Source organism: Cotesia typhae, unplaced genomic scaffold (genome assembly GCF_013202065.1).
Source record: "Cotesia typhae breed Kobodo isofemale line unplaced genomic scaffold, CoteBio_Ctyphae contig_123, whole genome shotgun sequence".
Lineage (NCBI taxonomy): Eukaryota > Metazoa > Arthropoda > Insecta > Hymenoptera > Braconidae > Cotesia > Cotesia typhae.
This window is the reverse complement of record NW_027423715.1, coordinates 2261256-2283001: the sequence shown is the minus strand read 5'-3', so window position 1 is coordinate 2283001 and position 21746 is coordinate 2261256. Positions and strand designations below refer to the sequence as shown.

Here is a 21746-nt window from a genome sequence, read left to right as displayed (position 1 = left end):
TTTTTAATAAGAATGTTTCAAGTTAAAAGTAAAAATTGTTTTTTTAATAAATCGCTTTAGGCTTATGCATGTTCAATTATATTATTTGTTTATTTTTACTACTATTATTTGTTTTTTCGCTGAATTATGTAGAAAGATAATCGAGACACTGGAGACAGGCTGAAAGCATTGTTTCGTGTCATTGAAGAAAAAGGCTTCTTAATGAAACTTAATCAAATGTGCGAGAAGGTTTGCATTATTGTTTTTTTTTTTATTTTTTTGTTAACTAAATGCTTCTATCGTTTTTTAATTTTAATATGTATTCATATTTTTAATGTTTTCATTACAAATACACTGTAAAAAATTTAGTTTAAGATTTGTACTTATTTTTTGAGATAAAGATAAAAAATTTTTTATCAAACAAAAATTTTTGTTGTGAAAAATTACTTTCAAAGTTAGAATTTGAAATTTTTATCGGTGTAATATCAAGAGAAATCAATCTACTTTAATTTATTTATAAAAAATTCATTTTCAAACCAGATGCAAGCACACTTGGCGAACGTCACAAAATCCGTTGGCGAACTAGAGGAACAAATGCACCAGAAAAACGACTTGAAATCCTGGATCAACCAGCAGCGCGCTCTGTGTGCCGAGTGGAAATCACGACCAGCAAAATTACGCGCGGAAGCAGCGCAGGCTGAACTCCAAGCGATGAACGAACTCTTAGGAAGCATCGGAGAAAGAAGATCTCGAGCCATGATGGAATTGTCGCTTCGTCCAGAGGATAACATCGAGGAAGGCCTTGATAAGCTTGAGAACGAATTGACAGAAGCTATCGCTGACAAACAAGCGACTCAAGAGCTGATCCAAAAGTACCGCGCTCAGGTTCAGGATATTCAAAGTTGGTTCGACGGGTTGTCCAAGAAAGTTGACGTCATTGAAAAGGGCAACGGGTTGACCATAGGACAGAAGATTTCAGCAGTCAAGACCATCATCTCAGACTTTGAGACTCAAGGACCCGGCAGGCTTGATGAAGTTAAAAAACTAGGCGATCAAGTGATGGACAGTGTTAGCAACTTAGATTCCCAGCAAATTGAAGAGCAGATAAAGTCTGTGGACCGTAGATACGCTGATGTCAACAAGAAATTGGTGAGAAAGAGCCAGGTGCTGGATATGACGGCTCAATGCATTGAAGCCACTCGCAAGGAGATTGAAGACAACCGCGAGTGGATCAGTCTAAAAAAACAGCAAGCTAGAACCACAGAACCTCTCGGTTTTGAGTGTAAGCCCGCTGATGATCGAGTTTTAGCTTTGAAAGCGATGCTCAAGGAAGCTGAAAACAAACAAGTTATCGTTGATACTCTGGAAAAACGAGTTGGAAACATGCAGAACGAGCTGGAAGCCAGTGAGCAGCAAGAATTAGAATCAAATGCACGAGCTTTAAGGACAGAACAGGTTGAACTTTGCTCCATTTTGAGGGAAGAAATCTCCGGAGCCTCCGCTGCAGCAGATGCCAGACACAAACTGGAGACAGATTTTGAACGAGCGCGTCTCTGGATAAAGTCAAAGCACAACGACCTCAAGAAACTAAGCGGTTATTTGCCTTTAAGATCCACGAAAGTAGAGGAGGACATTGTTCATCATAACGAGATTGAGGGTGACATTAATTCCTTCAACGAAAGCACTCTGAAAGACGTGTTGAAGCAGGCTAACACTTTGATGCGTGATTGCAACGAAGATGATCGTGGAAAGCTCCAAGCTTTGTTGGATAATTTGAACGAGGACTACGATGCATTAAAGAAAGAAGCCGCTGAAAAACAGGCTTCATTGGCGGACTTGTTGCAAGGTCGTAAAGCCTTTGAAAGTGAAATAGATAGGTGTCAAAGGTGGATCAAGGAGGCGGAGACCGCTACTTCGTCGGATGTGAGAACTTCAAGCGTAGATGTGCTGAGAGAGCAGCTTGCGAAGTATGATAGGCTGAAGCAAGAAGCCAAAGCGTTTGGAGAGGATGTTGAGAAGATAATGCAACAAGGGAAATCTATTTTACCAACAGTGAGCGACGCAGATAAGCTGGAATTGAGCGATCAATTGAAGAGTATGAAGGATGCTCACAATAGAGTCGCTGGAGTGATTAATGAACGGGCTTCTGCACTTCACAAAAGCATCGCTGAGGCTGAAGAAGCTGCTGCGAGGGTTGCCGAAGCAGTTCAATTCATGTCTGATATCCAGAAGGAGCTTAATAACTTGAACAAACCAATTGGTTCGAAGGTCGAAGACGTCGAAGGAATGTTAGCGGCTTATGAAAAAATCCTTGGAGATTTGAAGGCGAACAAGGCTAAGCTTTCTGATCTGCAATCGGCGAATATTGGGGATCTCCATGGAGTGATTGGTCAGCAAGATGACTTGATTAGAGCGCTAGAGGCGCAAATTGCAAGGTTAAGACAGTTGCTTTTGCTTCGACAGCAGTTCATCGCATTGATTACGGAGATAATGTCGTTTATTGCGAAGTATAATGAGATTGTTAGGGATATTGAGAAGCTAGACCAGACTCCGGAGGAGAAGATAAAGCGATACGATGATGTTATCTTGAAAATTCAAGAGTGTGAGGCTACTTTGGCAAGTGCTAATGACAAAGGCCAGCAAATCGCAGCGGATGGATCTTCAGCGGACAAGAATAATGTTACGGAACAACTTCAGTCGTTGAAGCAGCAGCTTCAGGGACTAAGACGAGCCGTAGAAATGCAGCGAGAACAGCATGAACTGGCCGCTGCTGAACATAAGCGATTGGCAGAAGAGCTGGCGGAGATTCTTGATTGGTTGGAGAACAAAGAGAAGGAAGTTAAGTCCAGGCCGCTTCTAGATCGCGCTGTTGAGAGTGTAGAAAGTGAGATTCAGAAGCATAGATTGCTTTGTGGCTCGGTTAATGAGTATCTGGATAGAATTAGGCAATTGAAGGAGTCAGTCAAGCACGAAGAAGGCATGCCTGGATCGCTGAAAGAGATGCTGAGTGAAGCGGTGTCTTTGTTGGCGTCTTTGCCGAGAGAAATGGAGGACAGGGAGGCTTATTTGGACTCCAACTTGCAAATGAGGCTGAACTACGGGCAGTTAGCTGATAAATTCCACAAATGGGTTCGTGAAGCTGAGATCCGGCTGCAGAGCGACAAGGACGGGCTTGATTTTGAGAATATCCTCAGCGATTTGGAAGAACACAAAATCTACTTCAGTTCTGAAGCATCTATTCGCGAATTAGTGTCTCAGCAGATCCAGCAAGCGGCTGACAAAGTTTGGCCGTCGTTAAATAGCGCAGAACAGGAGGAACTTAGTCTTGAACAACAGCAACATTTGCAGCTACTGAAGAACACTTTAAATACCGCTAAGTCTTATCGCGCGAGATTGGAACAAGGCGCAGATACGTGGCGTGACTACACACAGACTTTAGAGAGAGTTAAAGCGGTAATTGCTCGTTCGCGGTTTACTGACGAGCCTGTTACCACCCTCGCGGGCTTGCAGTTCAATATCCAGAAGCTGACTCACGCGTTAAATGATATTCAAAATCAGCAGTTTGAACTGGATCTTCTCAATGAAAGAGGCCAGGAGATTTTGAGCTCCGCAGATGCCAACAATAAGCAGAGTATTAAAGCTCATTTGGAGGAAACTAGTGCGCAGTGGAAGGAGCTTGTTGCCGGGTTAGAAGGTCGAAGGGGAGCTTTGGAAGCGCTTTCTAAGCATTGGGAAGATCTTGAGGCCAGGCTCAATCACACAGAAACCAAGCTCAATGCCATTGAGGAGAGGAGCAAACTTGTTGACTGCATTGTCAGGTCCAAACATCACATCAAGGATACCATCAAATCACTCAGTGTAAGTTGATGATTGATCTTTTTATATTGAACGTAAGACTTTAACTTTCGATCGATTGTTTTTTAAATTTTGCAATTTTAATTTGTAGTAAGATTGACGGACTTTTATACAATATAATTAATTTTGAATTATAGTTAAACTTTGATGAGCTAAAGTTCAAGGAAAATGTTTGAAAGTTTGATGTATTGAGTTCTTTTAATTACCGAAGATTGAAGTTATGGAAGTTTTAATTTTGAGTTAACGAAGTTTATCTAACTAAGGTTTTAAACTTCGAAGAAAAAATAATACAAAAATTTTTTGTTATTATAGTAATTTTTAAGTCAATCGAGATTCTAATATATTAATTTTTTTTTTATGAATAAAAAAAAATTTGTAAAAAAAGTAGTAAAATTTTTAAAATAAAATGTAAATTTATCTAATTATTCTAATGAAAAGAAAAACAAATACAAATGATTAAACATGAAAAAAATATTCAAAAAGATAATAGAATTTTTAAATTAAAATCTTTAATTTCAATTAATAAAAATACTCAAAGATTGAATATGCAAAAATTAAAATCCGCGTTCTAATGAACGGTTAGTGAACCGGCTTGTACGACCAGGCACCACAGCCAGGTGTTTTCTATCACTATCAATAGCCTGTTACATCCCTTAGTCGAATTTAATCACGCGTATGATGCGGATGATCAAATTTAAAAATAAAAATGAAAACAACTGTTTTATTCTTACCTTAGGAGCTGGTTACGGAGGCGGAAAAATTGATCCCCGTGACCAAGGAAGTTAGAGAACTTGCAGGACCAGTGATTGAATATCTGTCAGCATTCACAGAAGCCTCGGCACGTGGTCTTGAAGACCGGCTTGATAAGCTCCACACCACTGCGGAAAGGTGAGTCAATAAAACTATTACTGCTAGTGGGTCGCGTAATCGAGATTTATAATTACATTTACAATTACAGTCAGAATTACAATTACATAGCTTTTAGTTTTTCAGCTTTGGCGATAAGATTACGTGTTACTACAGTATAGTCCAAGTTTATAACTAGTTTTCAATAAGATAAAGATATTACACGGGCGTTAAATTATACCCACAAGCAGAGCACGCGCATGTTTGTTGTTTTTTTTTGAATTTTTGAGCTTTTGCTTGATTTATTTTTAAGAAATTTCGTTATTGTTAAGTAATAGTCTATCATTTATAAATAGTCTCATAGTTGAGCAAATAATTAAACAACAGTTAATTATAAAGCATGACAGCACTAAACTAAACTGTCCAAGTATTTAAGTGCTGTCAAGTGATAATAAGTTTTAATATATTTATGCAATAACTCACTGCATAATTAATTAAATAAAAAATCCAGGTAGAAATCGTCATCACCGAACCTGGTAATGACGTGATTGTATTATCAGAAGGCCTTTTTTTTATTTAATAAGAGACTAGTGGCCGTGGCATTCACCGGTTACTTATTTCTCTCGTTGATGACTTCGGTAATTACTGAGCTACCATAATGAACGTGTCTCGTTGCATTTACAATAAATACAGTATTATTTTTTATACAAATGATGTGAAGCAAAAATTTAAAGTGATTAGAACAAAACCACTGATAGACGACTTTATTCAAATTTAATAAGGTTAATTAATTAATAATTAATTTTTGTTAAAAATTTTTTTAATAAAATAGTGATTTAATTTTTTACTGAAATTAAAAAAGAAAATTAATTTTTCAAATTCTAAAAGTTAATTGTGTATTAAAGGTAAAATTTTGTCAAAAATTTTTGAAAAAAAAATTTATTAATTAAAAAAAAAAATCACTGTACTTTTGTTAAATATTGAAGTTTTTAAAGATATAAACTCATCCCGATGTTACATTCATCAAGAGCTTTCATTTGAGTACCCACATTGATTTTTCATATATTTATATATATTGTATATTTATATATATGAAAAATATATTAAAAATGCATGTGGGTACTCAAATCAAAGATTTCGATGAGTGTAATACCGGGGTGAGCTTATATCTTAAAAGACCTTTGGAATATTTGTGGTTTGAAAAAATTTCAAGTAGTTTAAATAATTTAAAAAAATTCTTCTATCAGTAAATTTTTTTTAGACAAAAATGAGTTTTTGTCATGAAAGCAAAATAGTAACAAAAATTCTCATCCAATAACTTATGACTAAAATAAATAATGTCTTGATAAATATCTTGACACTAGAAACAGCAATTGTTATTTAAAATGTAAAAAAGTTTGAGTTGATTGACTAAAAGTCGTTAGCACGTTTCCGCGACCTTAAGAAGCATCAGCTAGAGAAGAACACGGAGCTTTACTTCGTATTCGTATAATATATTCAGATAGAGTTTGAATTAGCTTTGCTGTAGATTCTTCAGCAGCCCCTGAATTATTATTAGTCGCGGTGCTGCATTTTCGTACCGGCGTCGCGGCGTTTTGAGTCTTGCTAGTTGTATTATAAATTCTATTTATCTAACAAACTCATACGCACACGGTCTAGTCTAATTGTAAATACTCTACATATATGTACGTACATAAAACATAAATACAACTGTGAATTTAAAATAGGTGTTTGTGTAATTTAGTGGACATGCGTCGTCATAGACCGTCGAAAAAACTATAACTGCGAGTTGAGGCGCTGCTACCTCAAAACGTTTTCGACCGTAATCGCTGTTGCTTCTTAGACCGCGCCGTTCTTAAATTTTTTTTTTAATTATTGTATTGTACGTTTATTTATTTATCAGATAAATAAATAGTACAGTAGGTCTAATTCTAAATTAATTGAATATTTATTTATTATTTATTATTATATCTGAAATATTTTCAATAACTCAAGTGATTCAAAGTTTTATCTTCCAAGCTGATAAAATAGGTATTAAGAAATTAAATTTTTAAGAGCTTGTAATTATTTTTAATTAACGCGGTTAATTATTTTAGTGAAGTTAATTTATTTTCGAGCGTGAGCTAATCGGTATTATAATTATTATTTTGTGATTGTAATTATATTATTGTTAGTTTGTTGGAATTTTTCGAGTCGAGATAAGCGCGTAACTTTCCCGCGTTTTTACTGCGCAGGACTTCATGGGTATTTAACGCGGTGCAATATCATTGTTTTTGTTGAAAAAATAAAAGGGAGTCACGAGTAATTATAGAATCTTAAAATCCGACTGGTAAACATGTATATGAGGACGTGTGCCAGATAAATCGCGGCTGTAACATTCGAGTCCTCGTTCGAGTTTGTAGTTATCTATTTTATTAATTTGTTTTTGTTTTTGTTGTTACCGGGCTGATGTTTTTTTAAGAAGATGACTCATGTCATATGAGCTATTGATGATTTAGAATGAGATTATTGATTCTGAACACGTGGATTTTATTCGAGGTTTTTTTTTTTTTTTTTTTTTATTATCGTGTGATGTTTCTCTGTAAATAGATTCCGCGATGATGTCACGATACTCCACATGGATTTCTTTTCGCGCGATGCTTTAAGTTTTTTGGGGCTTAACTTTTTATTAAGTAACTGGGAGTTATAAATAGAAAAAATTATTGTGAAAGAAAGTTTGTGAGTTTTTTTTTAGGAAGAAAATTAGAAAAATTTATTTTAGTTTAATGTTGATAAATATTTCATACTGGACCAAGTTGAGAAAAAAAATTTTTTTTTATTTATTTTAACTTTTTTTTTTTTAAAAAAACTTCAAAAATTCAATTTTTGACCTAAAAATTTTTTTTTATAAAAAAGTCAAAAATTTAGGACAAATTTTTTATAAAAATAAAATCTAAAAATAGAAACTACCAAAAAAATAATTTTTAACTGAAAATTAATTTAAAATTTTTATTTTTGTCAAAAATTAAACAAAAAATCCAAAATTATGTTTGTAATTTAATTATTGACGTAAAAAATTTTTTTTTTATTTAAAATTAAAATTTTCCGTACAAGTTTATAAAATTATGATTTTTTAATTTTCATTTTTAATAAAAATAAAACTATTTAAAAATAGAAACTATCAAGAAAAAAATAAAATAAAATTGCAGGCTCGTGAGTTCACTTGACACAAAATCAAAAAAAGCGCGTGAAGACCTTGATTTGCTGAAAGCAGACGAGCAAGAAATAAAACGGCTGCAAGACAAACTCGAGAAAATCAACGAGGAGATTAAAATTTTGTACGTATTTGGCATCGACCAGCAGTCAATTGAAGATTCGCTAATAAAGCAGCGAGAGGAGCTGCTGGGATTAATCGAGGAGATAAAAAAACTATCTGGTAACACTAAGGCGCGGTACCAGGCGAGCCAGCAGCTGGTACCCAGTGACCTCGCACAGAAATTGGCTTCTCTGGAGCTGAGTGCCGAGGGCGCAGTACAAGCCATGGAAGAGAAGCAACGAGAGCAGAAGCGTGCCAGGACAATCCGCACCGACTATCTGGCAGACGTCGACGAGCTCCAGGCCTGGATTCGTCAAGCCGAACTCAAGGTCCAGGACAGGTCCGTCGAGCCGCTCAAATTACGGGAATTTTTACGACTTATTCAGACGGAGCTCACTCCGATCATTGACAAATGCGAGCGAATGACCAAAAACGGACGCACGATTATCGAAAATACCCGCGATGAAAACGAAAAAGAATTGATTGGCAAAACCATCGCCAACTTGACCGAGCAGCTGGCCCAAGTCAAGTCTTGGCTCGAGGAAAAGAAGCAACAGGTTGGCGACTCCCTCGACGCTTGGCAGAGGTTCCTTGTTCTTTACGAGTCTGTTAAAGCCTGGACTGAGGAAAAGAGACTTTTCTTGAAAGAACCTCTTAAACTTAGCACGCTTGTTCAGACTCGGCAAAGGTTACACGATTACTCGGTATGTTTTGTGTTAATTGTTGAGGAGAAAAAATTTTGAAAATGGATTTTTCGTACAATATTGATACACTAATAAAAAATCAACGTAACTCACGAGAAAAAAATTTTTTTCAGTGCAGACGTCTGAATTTTTTTTGTAAAGAAAAAAATCGCGATAAAAAAAATTGGATCGTAAAAAAAATTTTTTTTTAAAAAGAAAAGTATACCTGAAAATTCTACATTTAATTTTTCAAAATTTGTAGACATCTATTTTTTAAAAAATGTCAAAAAAATTAACTAAATAATTAGTTTGTTTTTTTTTTTTTAGTATTATTAAAAAAATTATCTTGTAACAATTTTTTTTAACTCATTTACAATCAATCAATTAAAATGTAATTATAACTTCTATCAAATCATCCATAGTACTTAATTACACTGATTACATGACATAATTTCTATAATTATAATTATCAATCTCACAACAAATCCATTTATAAAATTTTTTTTCGGTATAAAAATTAAAATATGAAGAAAAAAAAACTAGCGATTGAAATAAATTATTTGCAGACGGCTGTTAAAAGTTGTAAGCAAGTAAACAAGAATTTAAGTGACATGGGCAAAGAACTGGAAGTTATTGGTCAATTCACAAGCGTAGGTGACCTGCCGGAAAAACTTGCACAGGCCGAAGAGGCCAAGGTTGAAGTTGAAGGTCAATTATTAGAAAGGGTGGGTTTTTTACACTTGAATTATATATTACTATCATAAGTTAGGATGAGGAATGATTTTTATTAAAAAAAAAAAAAAAAAATTTCAGAATGCATTACTACAAGAAGCGAGCGAAGAATGGGAACAGTGTGAGAAAAAGTTCAAAGACGTGAAAACATTCTTAGAAAAAGCGAAACAGAGTTTAGAGTCTGCGCAAAACAAAAAGAAACCCCTCCGAGATCAGCACGCGATTAGGGAGAAAATGGTGAGCGATATCGCGATACAGAAAACAAAGATATCGTTCTCCGTGGAAAAACTTCAGGTACACTTTAGGACTGGAATCGGCGGCGACAACAAAATCGCGGAAACCGCCGATGAAATGATTAATGAACTTAACGTCTTAAACGACACTGTAAAAGAGCAAACGGCGTCTCTGGAGGCCTGTCTCACCCAAATAGATCAATATCAACAGGTTCGATACTCACTTATTTACGCGCTTTAAATAAATCATAAATAATGTAACTATCTAACAGGTTTAATTTTATTTAATTATCTTGTAGGAAATACAACAATTAAGACATCAAATAATTCAAGTAGAACAGCAATTGCGCTCGGCTTTAAGCCCGACTTATTTACCGAACGATCGTGAAAGAGCTATGCAAGAGCAACAGGTAGGTTTTTATTTATATTTTACTTACACATTTTACATGTATATTGTATACACGTGGATTTTATTTATTGATAATTAATTATTACGTAAAACGCACCGACAATATGCTACTGCAGCGTCGCATTGATACCAATTCAAAACCACCACCGAGTAATTATTTTTTTGTGTAATATTTAAGGCACGTACTGACCAGTATTGAGAGTTTTTATTCATTTAATATTAATAATAATAATAATAATAATAATAATAATAATAATAATAAAATTTTAAATAAATATGTCATGTAGTTAGAAGTGACTACCAAACTAATAATGAAAATAACGAATGCATTTGTACCCGTTTTGGAAACATTTTGGTGACATGGGTAGAGTGAGTGAGAATTTGAGAGTGGATTTTTTTGACAAAGTGTTTCCATGGATCTATTTTACTAATTTTTATTTTATTTAGTTTATTATTAATCCAATCTCATAGTAAAGTTTCACAGTACGCTTTGTCACCAGCTAATCACGCACCTAGACAAATCACCAATTGTCACACAATCACCAACCAATTACACTGCCAATCATTGTTTTAATAACACGCTTGTACTAATTTAATGTTAAAAAAATTTTAGTGTGCAACTTTCAGTGATTTTAATTCAATATTTTGAAGCTTTTTTTGGAAAAAAATTTTGGGCAAAAAAATTGGAGATACGGATTAATTATTTTTAGTTGTGAATTAAAAATTTTTGTTTAAAGTTTTTATAATTTTTTGTCTTTAATATTTGACCCAAAATTTGGATCCTTTCACACCAATTAATTAATATTTAATTTATTAATTTATTTGAAGCTAAAAATTTTTTGAAACAGCTTGTTAATAACAACCATTAATTATTAATTATAATTATTAACATACATGGTTATCGGTGGTCATCGCTTACGAGGTATTGGTTGGTATCTTAATAAATAAAAATAATTTTATTTTAATAAAATTATTTATAATGTCTGTGTTTATTTATGTTATCACACAGAGATTACTTGATTTTGCTTGTTTGTGTTTGTTTTCATTTTACTTGACTTACACTAAAATAATTGTTCTATAAAACGGATATTCCTTATTTTTATTTCATTATTTAAATAATATTGAATTAATATTGTAAAATATAAAGTTAAATAATATCACGATCATCGTCCTCGTCTTCCGGTAGGAAAACGACTGTTTCATGTTATGAATAATTATTAATTAATAATTTTAATATTTAATAAAATAACAATACAAGCGTCTTAATCAAGTCACCTCTGTACATTTGACGGGTGTAATTTACAAAGTAAATTTTCCCGTCACAATTTAACATATAAACAATATTTTTTTTTTTTTTTAATTTAAAATTACTACATATTATTTTGTTTATTTGTGTTTCGAACAAAATCACTCATTCGTCATGTCATTTATTATGAATATTTTTTGTTTATTTTTTTATCGCTTCCCTACGCCCTTCCTACTCTATTATCTTCTCTTTCTTTCTTTCTATTTCTTCATCTATTTCTCAACTTCTCAATCTCTCTACTCATCGTAAAAAAAAACCGTAGATACACCGTGAAAAAATAAAATCTCTCCAAAGTAAAATCCAGGCGCGTAGCGAGCGCTCTAAGCTGCTGATACAACGTGGAACGCCGGATATAGAGCTTTTAGATCCCTGATAGTTTAGATATTAATAATAATAATAAATAAATAAATTTTGACGATTTTTATAAATTAAAACTGTCAAAATTATCGAAAACTACCAAAGTTTTGATAATTTTTGTAATATTCTATAAACTCGTGATTTTTCAGGATTTATAATCCGGAAAAAAAATTTTTTTCTCCATCTCAAAGTCGCGAATTATAAAAAAAAAAAAAAATTTAATTATTATCATTACTATAAATAATAAAATTTTCCAACGAATTTTTCTTATATTACATTGTATGGACCTTTGGTCAGCGAAAAAATAAAGTGCCTTAAAAATAAAATAATTAGCTAGTTTTATTGATAAAAATAAAAAAATAATTACTATAATCATCATCATTCCACCCCTTAATAATTAATAATAAATAATAAATAACAATCCAATGAAATATTCGAAAGAGAACCGTAATAAAATAAAATGTTCTTTGGCTGTTGCGCTGTCGCGCAGGCCTTGCAGACACAAATGGAGTCTTGGCGTCAACGAACGAGGCTGTTGGTGGACGAGATTCACAAAATCGACCCGTACTACTCGTTTCCAAGTGAGCTTACTCCTCGAGTAACAGGACTTGCTTCTTATGCAGACATTGCAGCAAGACGAATGAGTCCTAGTTCAAGAGATTCTAGTCCCTATCGCGCACAGCAGGAGTTTGTGGGTGTCCAAACTCACCAAATTCATCGGCCACAGGTGATTCGTCCTCAAGTACCTCAAATACCTCAAATACCTCAAATACCTCAAGTAAGTCTACCTCAGATTAGCGAGCCAGAAGAAGAAAAGGTGGAGAGAGACAGCAAGAAGAAACGTCGAGGACGATCTCCTACCAGGAACAATCGCAACCAGAAAGTTCCCGAGATCAAGGTGGCTAACAAGGAAGTTGTGCAAGAACATGTTCAAACCAGGGAATACATTTCGGCAAATCTTGCTCCGAAAGACACAAGGAGAAGATCACCAAGTCCTATTTGGATTCCTGGGTCTACTTCCTACGCAGATATCCTCAGAAAAGCTCAAGGACCTGGTTCTTATACTACAGACTCGGAACATGAGTATGGAATGACTACCCTGACGAAAGAAAGAAGAGTAAGCGTTGGTTCTGCTGGAAAATCAATGGAAGACATCAGGGTTGAAAAATCTGTTGATCATGTGAATCAAGATCAAAATTTGCAGGAGCGATGGTCGCAGAGTAACACTTTGAATCAGTATTCGATTCCGTCGAATCAAATGCAAACGGAAATTTACGAGTACAATGCTGCGATGCCTGATGTCGTTGATATTGGAATCGGAGTTAGCTTCTTCAACCCTGGACTAGGTTATCCAGTTGGATCCTACGTTTATCCGGCGGGACAGCAACAAATGGAAGTGGCTTTGAATCCTTACGATCCTCATATCGGGTACGCCGAACATTATGTCACTCAGCAGAATTACATGACCGCTGGCAGCCCTGATATTTATTCACAGACTCGCATTCAGTGCCCACAAAGTGAAATGATTTATTATAATTCGGAAATTTTTGGCGAGGGTCAAGTTTGCCAGAGCCAAGTGCAAGATCATGTGAGTGTCGTTGATAGTGCAGTGAGCTTGCCAACTGTTGATGAGACAATTGATCGAAATGAGAGTGTGGAAGTTAGAGATGAGGGGAAGGTTGAAGACAGGGAGATGGAACAGGTTACTGAAGCTAGAGGCTCTGGTATTTCTTATGCTAAGATTTTGTCTCAAGGTTTGCCCGAACGGACTCCTTCGCCGGTGAAATTGGCTGAAGAGACGCTGGTTCATGAAATTGCTAAGCCAGCTAAATTTTTGAGGAAAATTGAGAGTGAGCCAGATGATGGCGAGGATAAGAAGGGGAGAGATGATAGGAACTGGGGGACGATTAAAAAATCAAAGAAGAAGGGAGTGGAGGAGAAGAAGGTTGAAAAGGTGAAGGAGGGTAATAAGAAAGTGAAAAAGGGGGATCAAGTTGGAAAGGCGCAAGAGAAAATTGGTGAAGTTTGTCAGGTGGTTGAGAGTAAAAAGGAGAAAATTGATGACAAAGTGTCGATTAAAGAAGACAAAGTGCAGGTAGATGATGATAAACTGACAAAGGAAGATGATAAAGTACAGAAGGATGAAAAAGACAAGAAACGAAAGAATAAGAAGAAGAAAGATAAGTCTAGGGAGGATGAAATTGATAAAGCTCTTAAAGAAATTGCGAATCTAGATAAGCAGAAAGTTAAAGATAAAGTGAAGGAGAAAGAACCAAAGCCTAAAGAGATTGAGAAGAAGGATAAGGAAGAAGAAAAAGTAGAGAAAAATGGTGTTGAACATGAAAAAATTGTCAAAGAAATTATTAATGGAAAAGTTGAAGAGAAAAAGGTTAAAGGCAAAAAAAATAAGGAAAAGGTTTTAGCCGATGAAAAAGTTAAACAGGACGAAGAAAAAGTAGAATTTAATTTAGGTGAAGTAAAAGTTGAAGAGAAAGATGATAAAGTTTTAGAAAAGAAGGAGGGTAAAAGTAAAAAACAGAAAAAGAAAAAGGATAAGCAGGTTGAAAGCGAGAAAGTTAAAGAAGAAGTGATAATCAAATCGGTTGAAGAAATAAAAGAGAAGGTTATAGAAGAAGAGAAGGATTCTGGAGATAAATTGGTTCACCAGTTAAAGCACAAATCGAAGGATGATAAGTCACCGATTGAAGAAGTTAAGAAAGATGAAATAAATAAAATTACTGATGAAAAGGCAAATAATTCGGGGCATTCGACGAAACAAAAGAAGAAAAAGGGTGATAAGTCGCAATCTAAGGTCGATAAAGTTGATGTAAAGGATTCCGATGTGAAATCATTGCCTGTAGAAGTGACAAAGAATCAAAAACCTCAAAATAAAGCTGAGAAACAAAAGTCTACAGAGTCGTCAGATAAACCAGCATCTGTAGAGACAAAATCAGAGAAAACGGAAGTTAAGTTTGAGAAAACGAAGTTTATTGAGTCTTCAGATAAGCCAGTAGCTGTAGAAACAAAATCAGAAAAAGAGAAAGAACAGATTGAAAAACCAAAGTCGCAACCTAAAGTCGAAAAAGATTCTAAAGATTCTGACAAAAAGTCGGCAGAAGAAACTAAAAAAGAGACGAGTGTTAAAGGGGAAGTCAAGGTTGGAAAACCAGAAATTGGTTCTAAAAAAGAGTCTGATGTAATAAAGCAAGAAGAAGCGGTGAAGATAGATGTTCAGAAAAAAGATGAAGGAGAAATGAAGGTTTTGGAAAAAACGACGGTTCATTCGGTGGTTGAGACTAAGCAGAAGAAGAAAAAAGGTGATAAGTCGCAACCTAAAATTGATAAAATCAATTCCAAAGATACTGATGTGAAATCATTGCCTGTAGAAATTACAAAAGATCAAAAACCTCAAGTTAAAGTTGAAAAACAAAAATCTATGGAGTCGTCAGATAAACCAGCATCTGTAGATACAAAATCAGAGAAAGCGGAAGTTAAGCTTGAGAAAACGAAGTCTACTGAGTCTTCAGATAAGCATGTAGCTGTAGCAATAATACAAGAAGAAAAAGTAAAAAATGACAAGTCGAAAACTAAACAAGATAAAGGAGAAAAGAAAATTGAAAAGTCAGAATCTATTGAGTCTAAAAATGAAGCAGTAGTAGTAGTTGAAGTTACTACTAGAAAAGAAAAAATTAAGGATGATAAGAACAAACCTAAGGATGATAAACAAAAATCAACAGAAGCTACGGACAAACCACTTCCTGCAGAAATGAAACAGGATAAGGTTAAAGATGAAAAAGTAGAAATTAAAACTGAAAAATTGGTTAAAATCCCAAATAAGACAATTACGGAAGTAAAAAATAAATCACAAACTAAAATTGATAAAGTAGAATCAAAAGTTGAAGAAAAACCATCCAAGTCATCGGCTGCAGAGAAGAAACAAGATAAGCCAAAAAATAGCGAAGGTAAAATTGATAAAGCAGACTCAAAAGCTCTGGAGGACAAATCAACAAAGTCACCGACAGAAATAAAGCCAGAAATCAAAGACACTAAATTACTGACTGAAAAGTCTCAGCTAGAAACAAAAGAATCGGAGCAAAAAGTAGAAGTAGTCGTCAAAGAATTGGAACTTAAAGATATCAGTCAGAAAATTCAAGTTCAAAAAATGGAAACTGAATCAAAAGTTTTTGACGGAAAAATTCAAGTTGAATCGTTTAAAAAATCTAAGCAGAAAAAGAAGGCAAAGGAAATTGTTGATACTGTCGATAAATCTAAAGCTTCTGTGGAAATTCAAGCATCTAAAGAAGAGAAAGTAGAACAAATGGATGAAGTTAAATCAAAAGTTTCCGACGAAAATAAATCAACTAATGAACCAAAGCAAGTAGAAAAATTGAAGGATGTCAAGCAAAAACAAACTGAGAAGATAATAGCAAAAACTATTGATATCAAACCTGAACCGACTAAAGAAATTAAAGATGATACTGTTAAACAATCGCCAGAATCAATTAAAGATGTCAAAGACAAGCAACCTGATAAAATAGAACCGATTCCTTCTGCTCCAAAATCTGAGCCAACTAAAGACATCAAAGAGGATTCTTCTATTCAACAAATACCCGAATCACTTAAAGATACCAAGCCAAAAATAAAAGACTCTCCTGCTAAGCAACCTCTTGAATCTCCGAAAGTCACGAAGCCGAAAGAAACAAAACTAAAAAACAAGCCTAAAAATCAACCGCAAGAGCAAGTTATCGTAGAAAAAATAGCTCCGACTTATGTAGTAGAGACTAAAGAAATAAAAAGTGATCGTAAAACAAATATTGAGCCATTAAAAGAATCTAGGATACGCGTAGGCGAAACTAAACACTCTAACGGCCACACGGAAGCTAAGAAGGAAGTGAAATGCGACACTGGAGTTAAATCCGAAGAGCAAACTGTGTTAAAGACAGCAAGTTCCATCTCACAGATAGATAAATCAGTGCTTCAAAGTTCTGAAAGTCTAAAAGACAAGGCTTTGATTACTGAAAAAACTGTGATAACTGTTACAATTTCTGAAGTACTTTCGTCAACGATTGGAGCAGAAAAGTCTGTCGAGATATTGGGGACTGTGTTGCCAATTAGCACAGAAAAGAAGAGAGAGGAGATTATCACTCTGTGTCCAGATAGTGTTGAAGCGAATCTCACTACTACATACGTCGTTGCAAAAGATCCTATTAGAGTACCTAAAGATGAAGTCATCTTGACAACTGAGGTTAACACTAAGAGTACGGAAAAATCAATAAGCGAAATCCTTTTGAGCAACATGGGCTTCAAAGAGGATGATGCTCCGCTATTTGGAAGTGTACAGGACAGAAAAAATACTCGATCTAAGACGGAAAGTACCTCGTCTTACGAAACGGATCAATATGACGCAACCAAACATTTAAAGGAACGTGAAATGAAAGTAGATGAAGTACGTGATCAAAAAATAGAAACTAGTGATGATAAATTAAAATGCGTTGCAGAAGATTTCAAGCATCCTTATTGGGCGGATTATGAAACTTACCGCGACGCTGAGAAGAATTTATATCAAAATTTCAAAGTCGTCAAAGTTATTGAACCCCAGACACTGAGCTCATCGAAGCCGATATCAAGCACTCAGGAAAAAATTGTCCAAGAATCTTTCCTCGCTAAGGAAATTGAAGCTGAAAACAAATTACGAGATTTCGACTTAACAAAAGCCAAGGAAACTCAAAACATTAAGGAAAAAGTGATTGAGGTGAAACAGAAATCTGATAAGAAAGATGAAGGAAAAAATAAAGTTATAAAGGATTCTAAAAAAAATTCAGAAACAAGTAATGTCATGGCTAGCGAAGTCAAAGAAGAACCGAAGATTCATTTGGTGGCTGATGATTCCTGGATGGATATTTTGGATGAACCGATGGTCATTGATGACGATTTTGATGATGAAAATGTGGAATCTGTTGAGAAAGTTTCGGAAAAAGCGAAAGAATTGAAGGAAATTAGCCAAATTGTAGAAAAACCAACTACATCCGGTGACAATTTGGAAACTCAGTCATCAACAACGACATCCAGAGATTCTAGTAAGAAATCTAAGAAGCAAAAGAAGAAAAACAATGTCGAAAAACAGAAAGAAAGTGAAAAACTATCTGATAGAAAAGATAATGCTTTGGAAAAAGAAAATTTGCAAGCATTGGGAAAATATTTCGCTGAAGTATTGGGAAAATCTGCTACGTCATCCCCGCAGACAGTGGAAGAAATTAAAAAGCCTGAAGGTATAATCAAACCTGAAGCGATAAAGCCTGAGGTTGTTAAGTCTGAAGTCTTGGAAACCAAAAAATCGCAGGATAAAACCGGAGAATCTGATGAAGCGGAAGGTTCTTGGGCTGCGATTGCTGCAAAGAAAGTTGAAGTTCCTGAAAATGTACTGCCAGCTGTAAAGAGTGTAGAAAAGATGGATCATCCAAAACCTTCGGTTCAAATAGTTGTTGAGGAAGTTGTCATGGAACCCATTGAGAATTTGGTTCAAGTGGATGAGCAAGGGTTTATGGAGTATGTGAACAGAAAAGAACTACGCTCGAGACGGTCTAGATCAAGGTCCAGGTCGAGAAGTAATAGGCGTGAAAATGCTCCTGAGGTAAGATCCGCTGATGTGGATCAAAAAGCTGTTGATGGAACTCAGGAAGAATCTTTGGTTGATAATGTAAAGGTTGAGAAATTAAGTGAAACTAAAGAAGAAATTAAAGTTGTTGAAAGTCAACAAGTTCCGAAAGGTAAATCGAAGCAGAAGAAAAAACAGAAAGATAAAGAAGTGAAAGCTGAGGGTGGAAAGGTCCCAAGTGAGAAAGTTGAAAAGGTTGATGAGAAACCTGAAGGACAGCCTGCTACAGTTGAAACTAATAAAGCTGATGAGAAACCTGATGTACTAACTGCGAAAGTAGAAAGTACAAAATCTGAGACACAGCCTTTGAAAGTTGAGGATAAAAAATCTGAGCCTCAAAATAAAAAAGGTGACAAGTCGAAGAAATCTAAAGAACAAGCGAAAAAAATGACTGAAGTTAAAAAGCCAGAAGATAAAAAACCGGAAGTAAAACCTGAAACTGCGGGAACTCAAAAATCTGAAGAACCTACGATGCCAGTTGTTACACCTGAGGAAAAAGTAGAGCCTAAAGATCAACCTAAAATACCTGAAGAGAAAGCAACTAAAGAAATTCAGAAACCTGAAGAGAAAAAACCTGCAGTACAAGCGAAAAAATCCGGAAAGAAAGAACCTAAAAAACCTGCTGCACAACCTGAAAAATCTACAGGTAAGCCTGAACAGCAAAAACAACCAGAAAAACAGGTTCAAAAGTCTGCAGAAAAACTCGAACAACTTAAGAAAGTAGAAGAGCATGTTGAAAAATTGAAAGATAAACCAGAACAACCGAAAAAAGCAGACGAGGAGGTTAAAAAATCTTTAGACAAACTAGAACAATCTGAGAAAGTAGAAGAACAAGTTGAAAAATTGAAAGATAAATCAGAACCATCAAAAAAGATAGGTGAAAAGGTTCAAAAATCTGAAAACAAAAAACCAGAATCACCTAAAAAACCTGTCGAACAAAAACTAAAAGAAACTGTGACTACTGATGTAAAAGTTGATGACAAGAAAAAAGAACCTGAAGTAACATCGTGTCCAATGCCTAAAGAAAAATCTAAGGATAAGAAAAAGAACAAAAAAGATGAAAAGACTCCTGTAGAAGTTCCAAAGAAGTCTGACGAACCTGAAATTCCTAAAACAGTAGAAATCTCACCTGAATTACCTTCTGAACCAGCTATTAAAGAGTCTGATCCACCAGCACAAAACCAATCCTTAACTTCAGAAGACAGCAAAGACTCTGGCTTCTGCGTAATCACCAGCGAATCAGAAACAGCCGAGTTTACTCACGAAAGTTCCTTGCTCCGTGACATGGTTGTAGTTCCACCAATGGATTCACCATCAGCGCCACCAACAGAACCTCCTCCACAATCTCGTTCTCCACTGCCTAAAAGCAAAGGTACATCAAACCTCATGTCCCGTAACTCTGCATTCAGCGCTTCTTTGGAACATTGTTCTATAGAAATTTGCGAAACACCATCCTCGAAAGTGCAGTTTTACATCGACGAGGACGACGATATTGTAGTGATTAGCCACGCAACAGAAGAGGAATCTTCTCCACCAGAAATTTTTTCTAAACAAGATCGTCCATCTCCATACGAGGTCTTGAAGTTCATCAGCTGCGACAATATCTGGCTCGACAAACGAGCTTACCACGATGCAGAGCGCGATTTCTTCGCAGAGAAGTCTTCTAAGCTCAAACAAAAGGTCTCGACTATTAAACATTCTTACGATCCCCGCGATGACGATGATAAAAACAATGACAAACGTCGTAAAGGGCCTAAAGACCCGTCGTTTGATGCACACAGCGGTTCATCGACTCCTAAAACGGAGCGTCTTGTCGCGGATTTGCCCGGCGGAATTGGTAGTTGGAATGATTACAGTACATACTTGTCTCTCGGGCAAGACCCATCGCGAGTGGACCCACGGGACCATAATCCTCACTCTCAAAAATTTTCGGTTGTTCCTAATTTATCTTCCTCTCTCTATCAAACCATTTCTTTACCTCTTTCTTCTTCTTCTTTTTCAATTTCAACTTGTTCAAACTATCACTTATCATCCTCGCAAGCCCATCCATCCATACAGCATTTAGGTACAGAAATAAGCGGTTCAACTAAACAGCTAAGCAGTACTAATGATCAGGAATTACCTGTCACAACTATTGCCGTCGATAATGATCCAGTTCACGGGTACAAGGTGCGCGACACAATCCAGCCAGTGTTGCTTAGTCTTGTTGCATTCATAGTTTATTTACTTATTCCAAAATTTCATGCATTCATCATCATTTTCCATTTATCATTTCATGATATACTTTTTTTATTTTTATTTTTACTTATACTTTATGTTTGAATATCTGATCCAAAAAATTTAATGATTAGATATTTAGATATACCATAAATTTGTATTAAATTAGTAAATTAAAATTTCCATTAAATTTACTCATCAGCTAAGTGTTTTTGCTTTCTAAATCAACGCATGAATACCTAACAGCCATTCATAAAGAGTATATATAATTTATTAATCTAATCATCAATAATTGTGTTATCATCTCGACTTATTCGCGTCCATATGTCATTATTTATTAACTTATAAAAACTTTAATTAAAAATCGACCCGGAAGACGCAAAAGACACACTGGACGCTGATATGTCGTGACTTTAAAAGCTAATCCTTAATTTTTTCACAGGTTTATCTAATCCGTTTGATGTGTTATGTATTATATTATATAAAAACATAAAAAGCTAATACAATATAAGATAATCCTCCATTAAAATCCGTCGTCTGAACATTAAACGGAGCCCTAACGCCGCAGTGTGCACGCGAGTGATTTAATTAAACATATAATGTCTAAACACATAGAACCCTAGTTACAGCTGTATTCCAATACTAAATCGATTTGTGGGCTTGCAGGAGAGCTTAGAAAGTTCTGTGGAGAACTTGGAAGTTATTGTCAGCCGGCTTGAAGAGTCACTCAGCAGTTTACCGCGTGATAGTTTAGAGAACATGCTATCAGCACTAGCAGTAAGTTTTCAACTTAATTAATTTACAATTCTCCATTTACTTAATGCTAATGTCTCTCTACTTCAAATTTAGGTGATTCTTGGTGAGTTGCGCAAGCACGACCAAAGAAGCAATGAAATCCAAAAAGAATTGGACAAAGTTGAAGCAGTTGAAGGCGAAAAATTGATAGCGCCTGTTACGAGACTTCGCGAGCGGATAGCCGGGCTTATTGACCAGGTGGAGCAAGGGATCGCTGCTTTGGGCAAAGCTAGAGAGATTAAACATCAACGGGAACAACAAGTCGCACTTTATAAAACTTTCTTGGAAGAAACTGACTCCTGGTTGAGGAACTTGGTCTTGATGATCAGCCAACAGCAGTCTGTTCTTTCCTACCAGGTTTTTATTGCTCATATTTTGTAATTT

General features: G+C 35.2%; 1 protein-coding gene across 18 annotated transcripts in view; it reads left to right on the top strand.

Moving 5' to 3' along the window:
* Positions 1–21746, top strand: part of Msp300 (Muscle-specific protein 300 kDa) — a 79784-nt gene that overhangs the window by 34452 nt on the left and 23586 nt on the right. For 9 of the 18 annotated variants that reach the window (XM_074255654.1, XM_074255600.1, XM_074255725.1 and 6 more), the window contains 10 exons: positions 133–228; positions 520–3837; positions 4571–4722; positions 7869–8679; positions 9225–9383; positions 9472–9834; positions 9923–10033; positions 12186–20519; positions 21234–21344; positions 21417–21719. In XM_074255654.1, the coding sequence (XP_074111755.1) occupies positions 133–228; positions 520–3837; positions 4571–4722; positions 7869–8679; positions 9225–9383; positions 9472–9834; positions 9923–10033; positions 12186–20519; positions 21234–21344; positions 21417–21719 (13758 nt within the window). Of the gene's footprint in view, positions 1–132; positions 229–519; positions 3838–4570; positions 4723–7868; positions 8680–9224; positions 9384–9471; positions 9835–9922; positions 10034–11600; positions 12040–12185; positions 20520–21233; positions 21345–21416; positions 21720–21746 lie in introns of those variants that run through there. The other 9 variants (XM_074255716.1, XM_074255672.1, XM_074255708.1 and 6 more) reach the window with 4 other exon arrangements.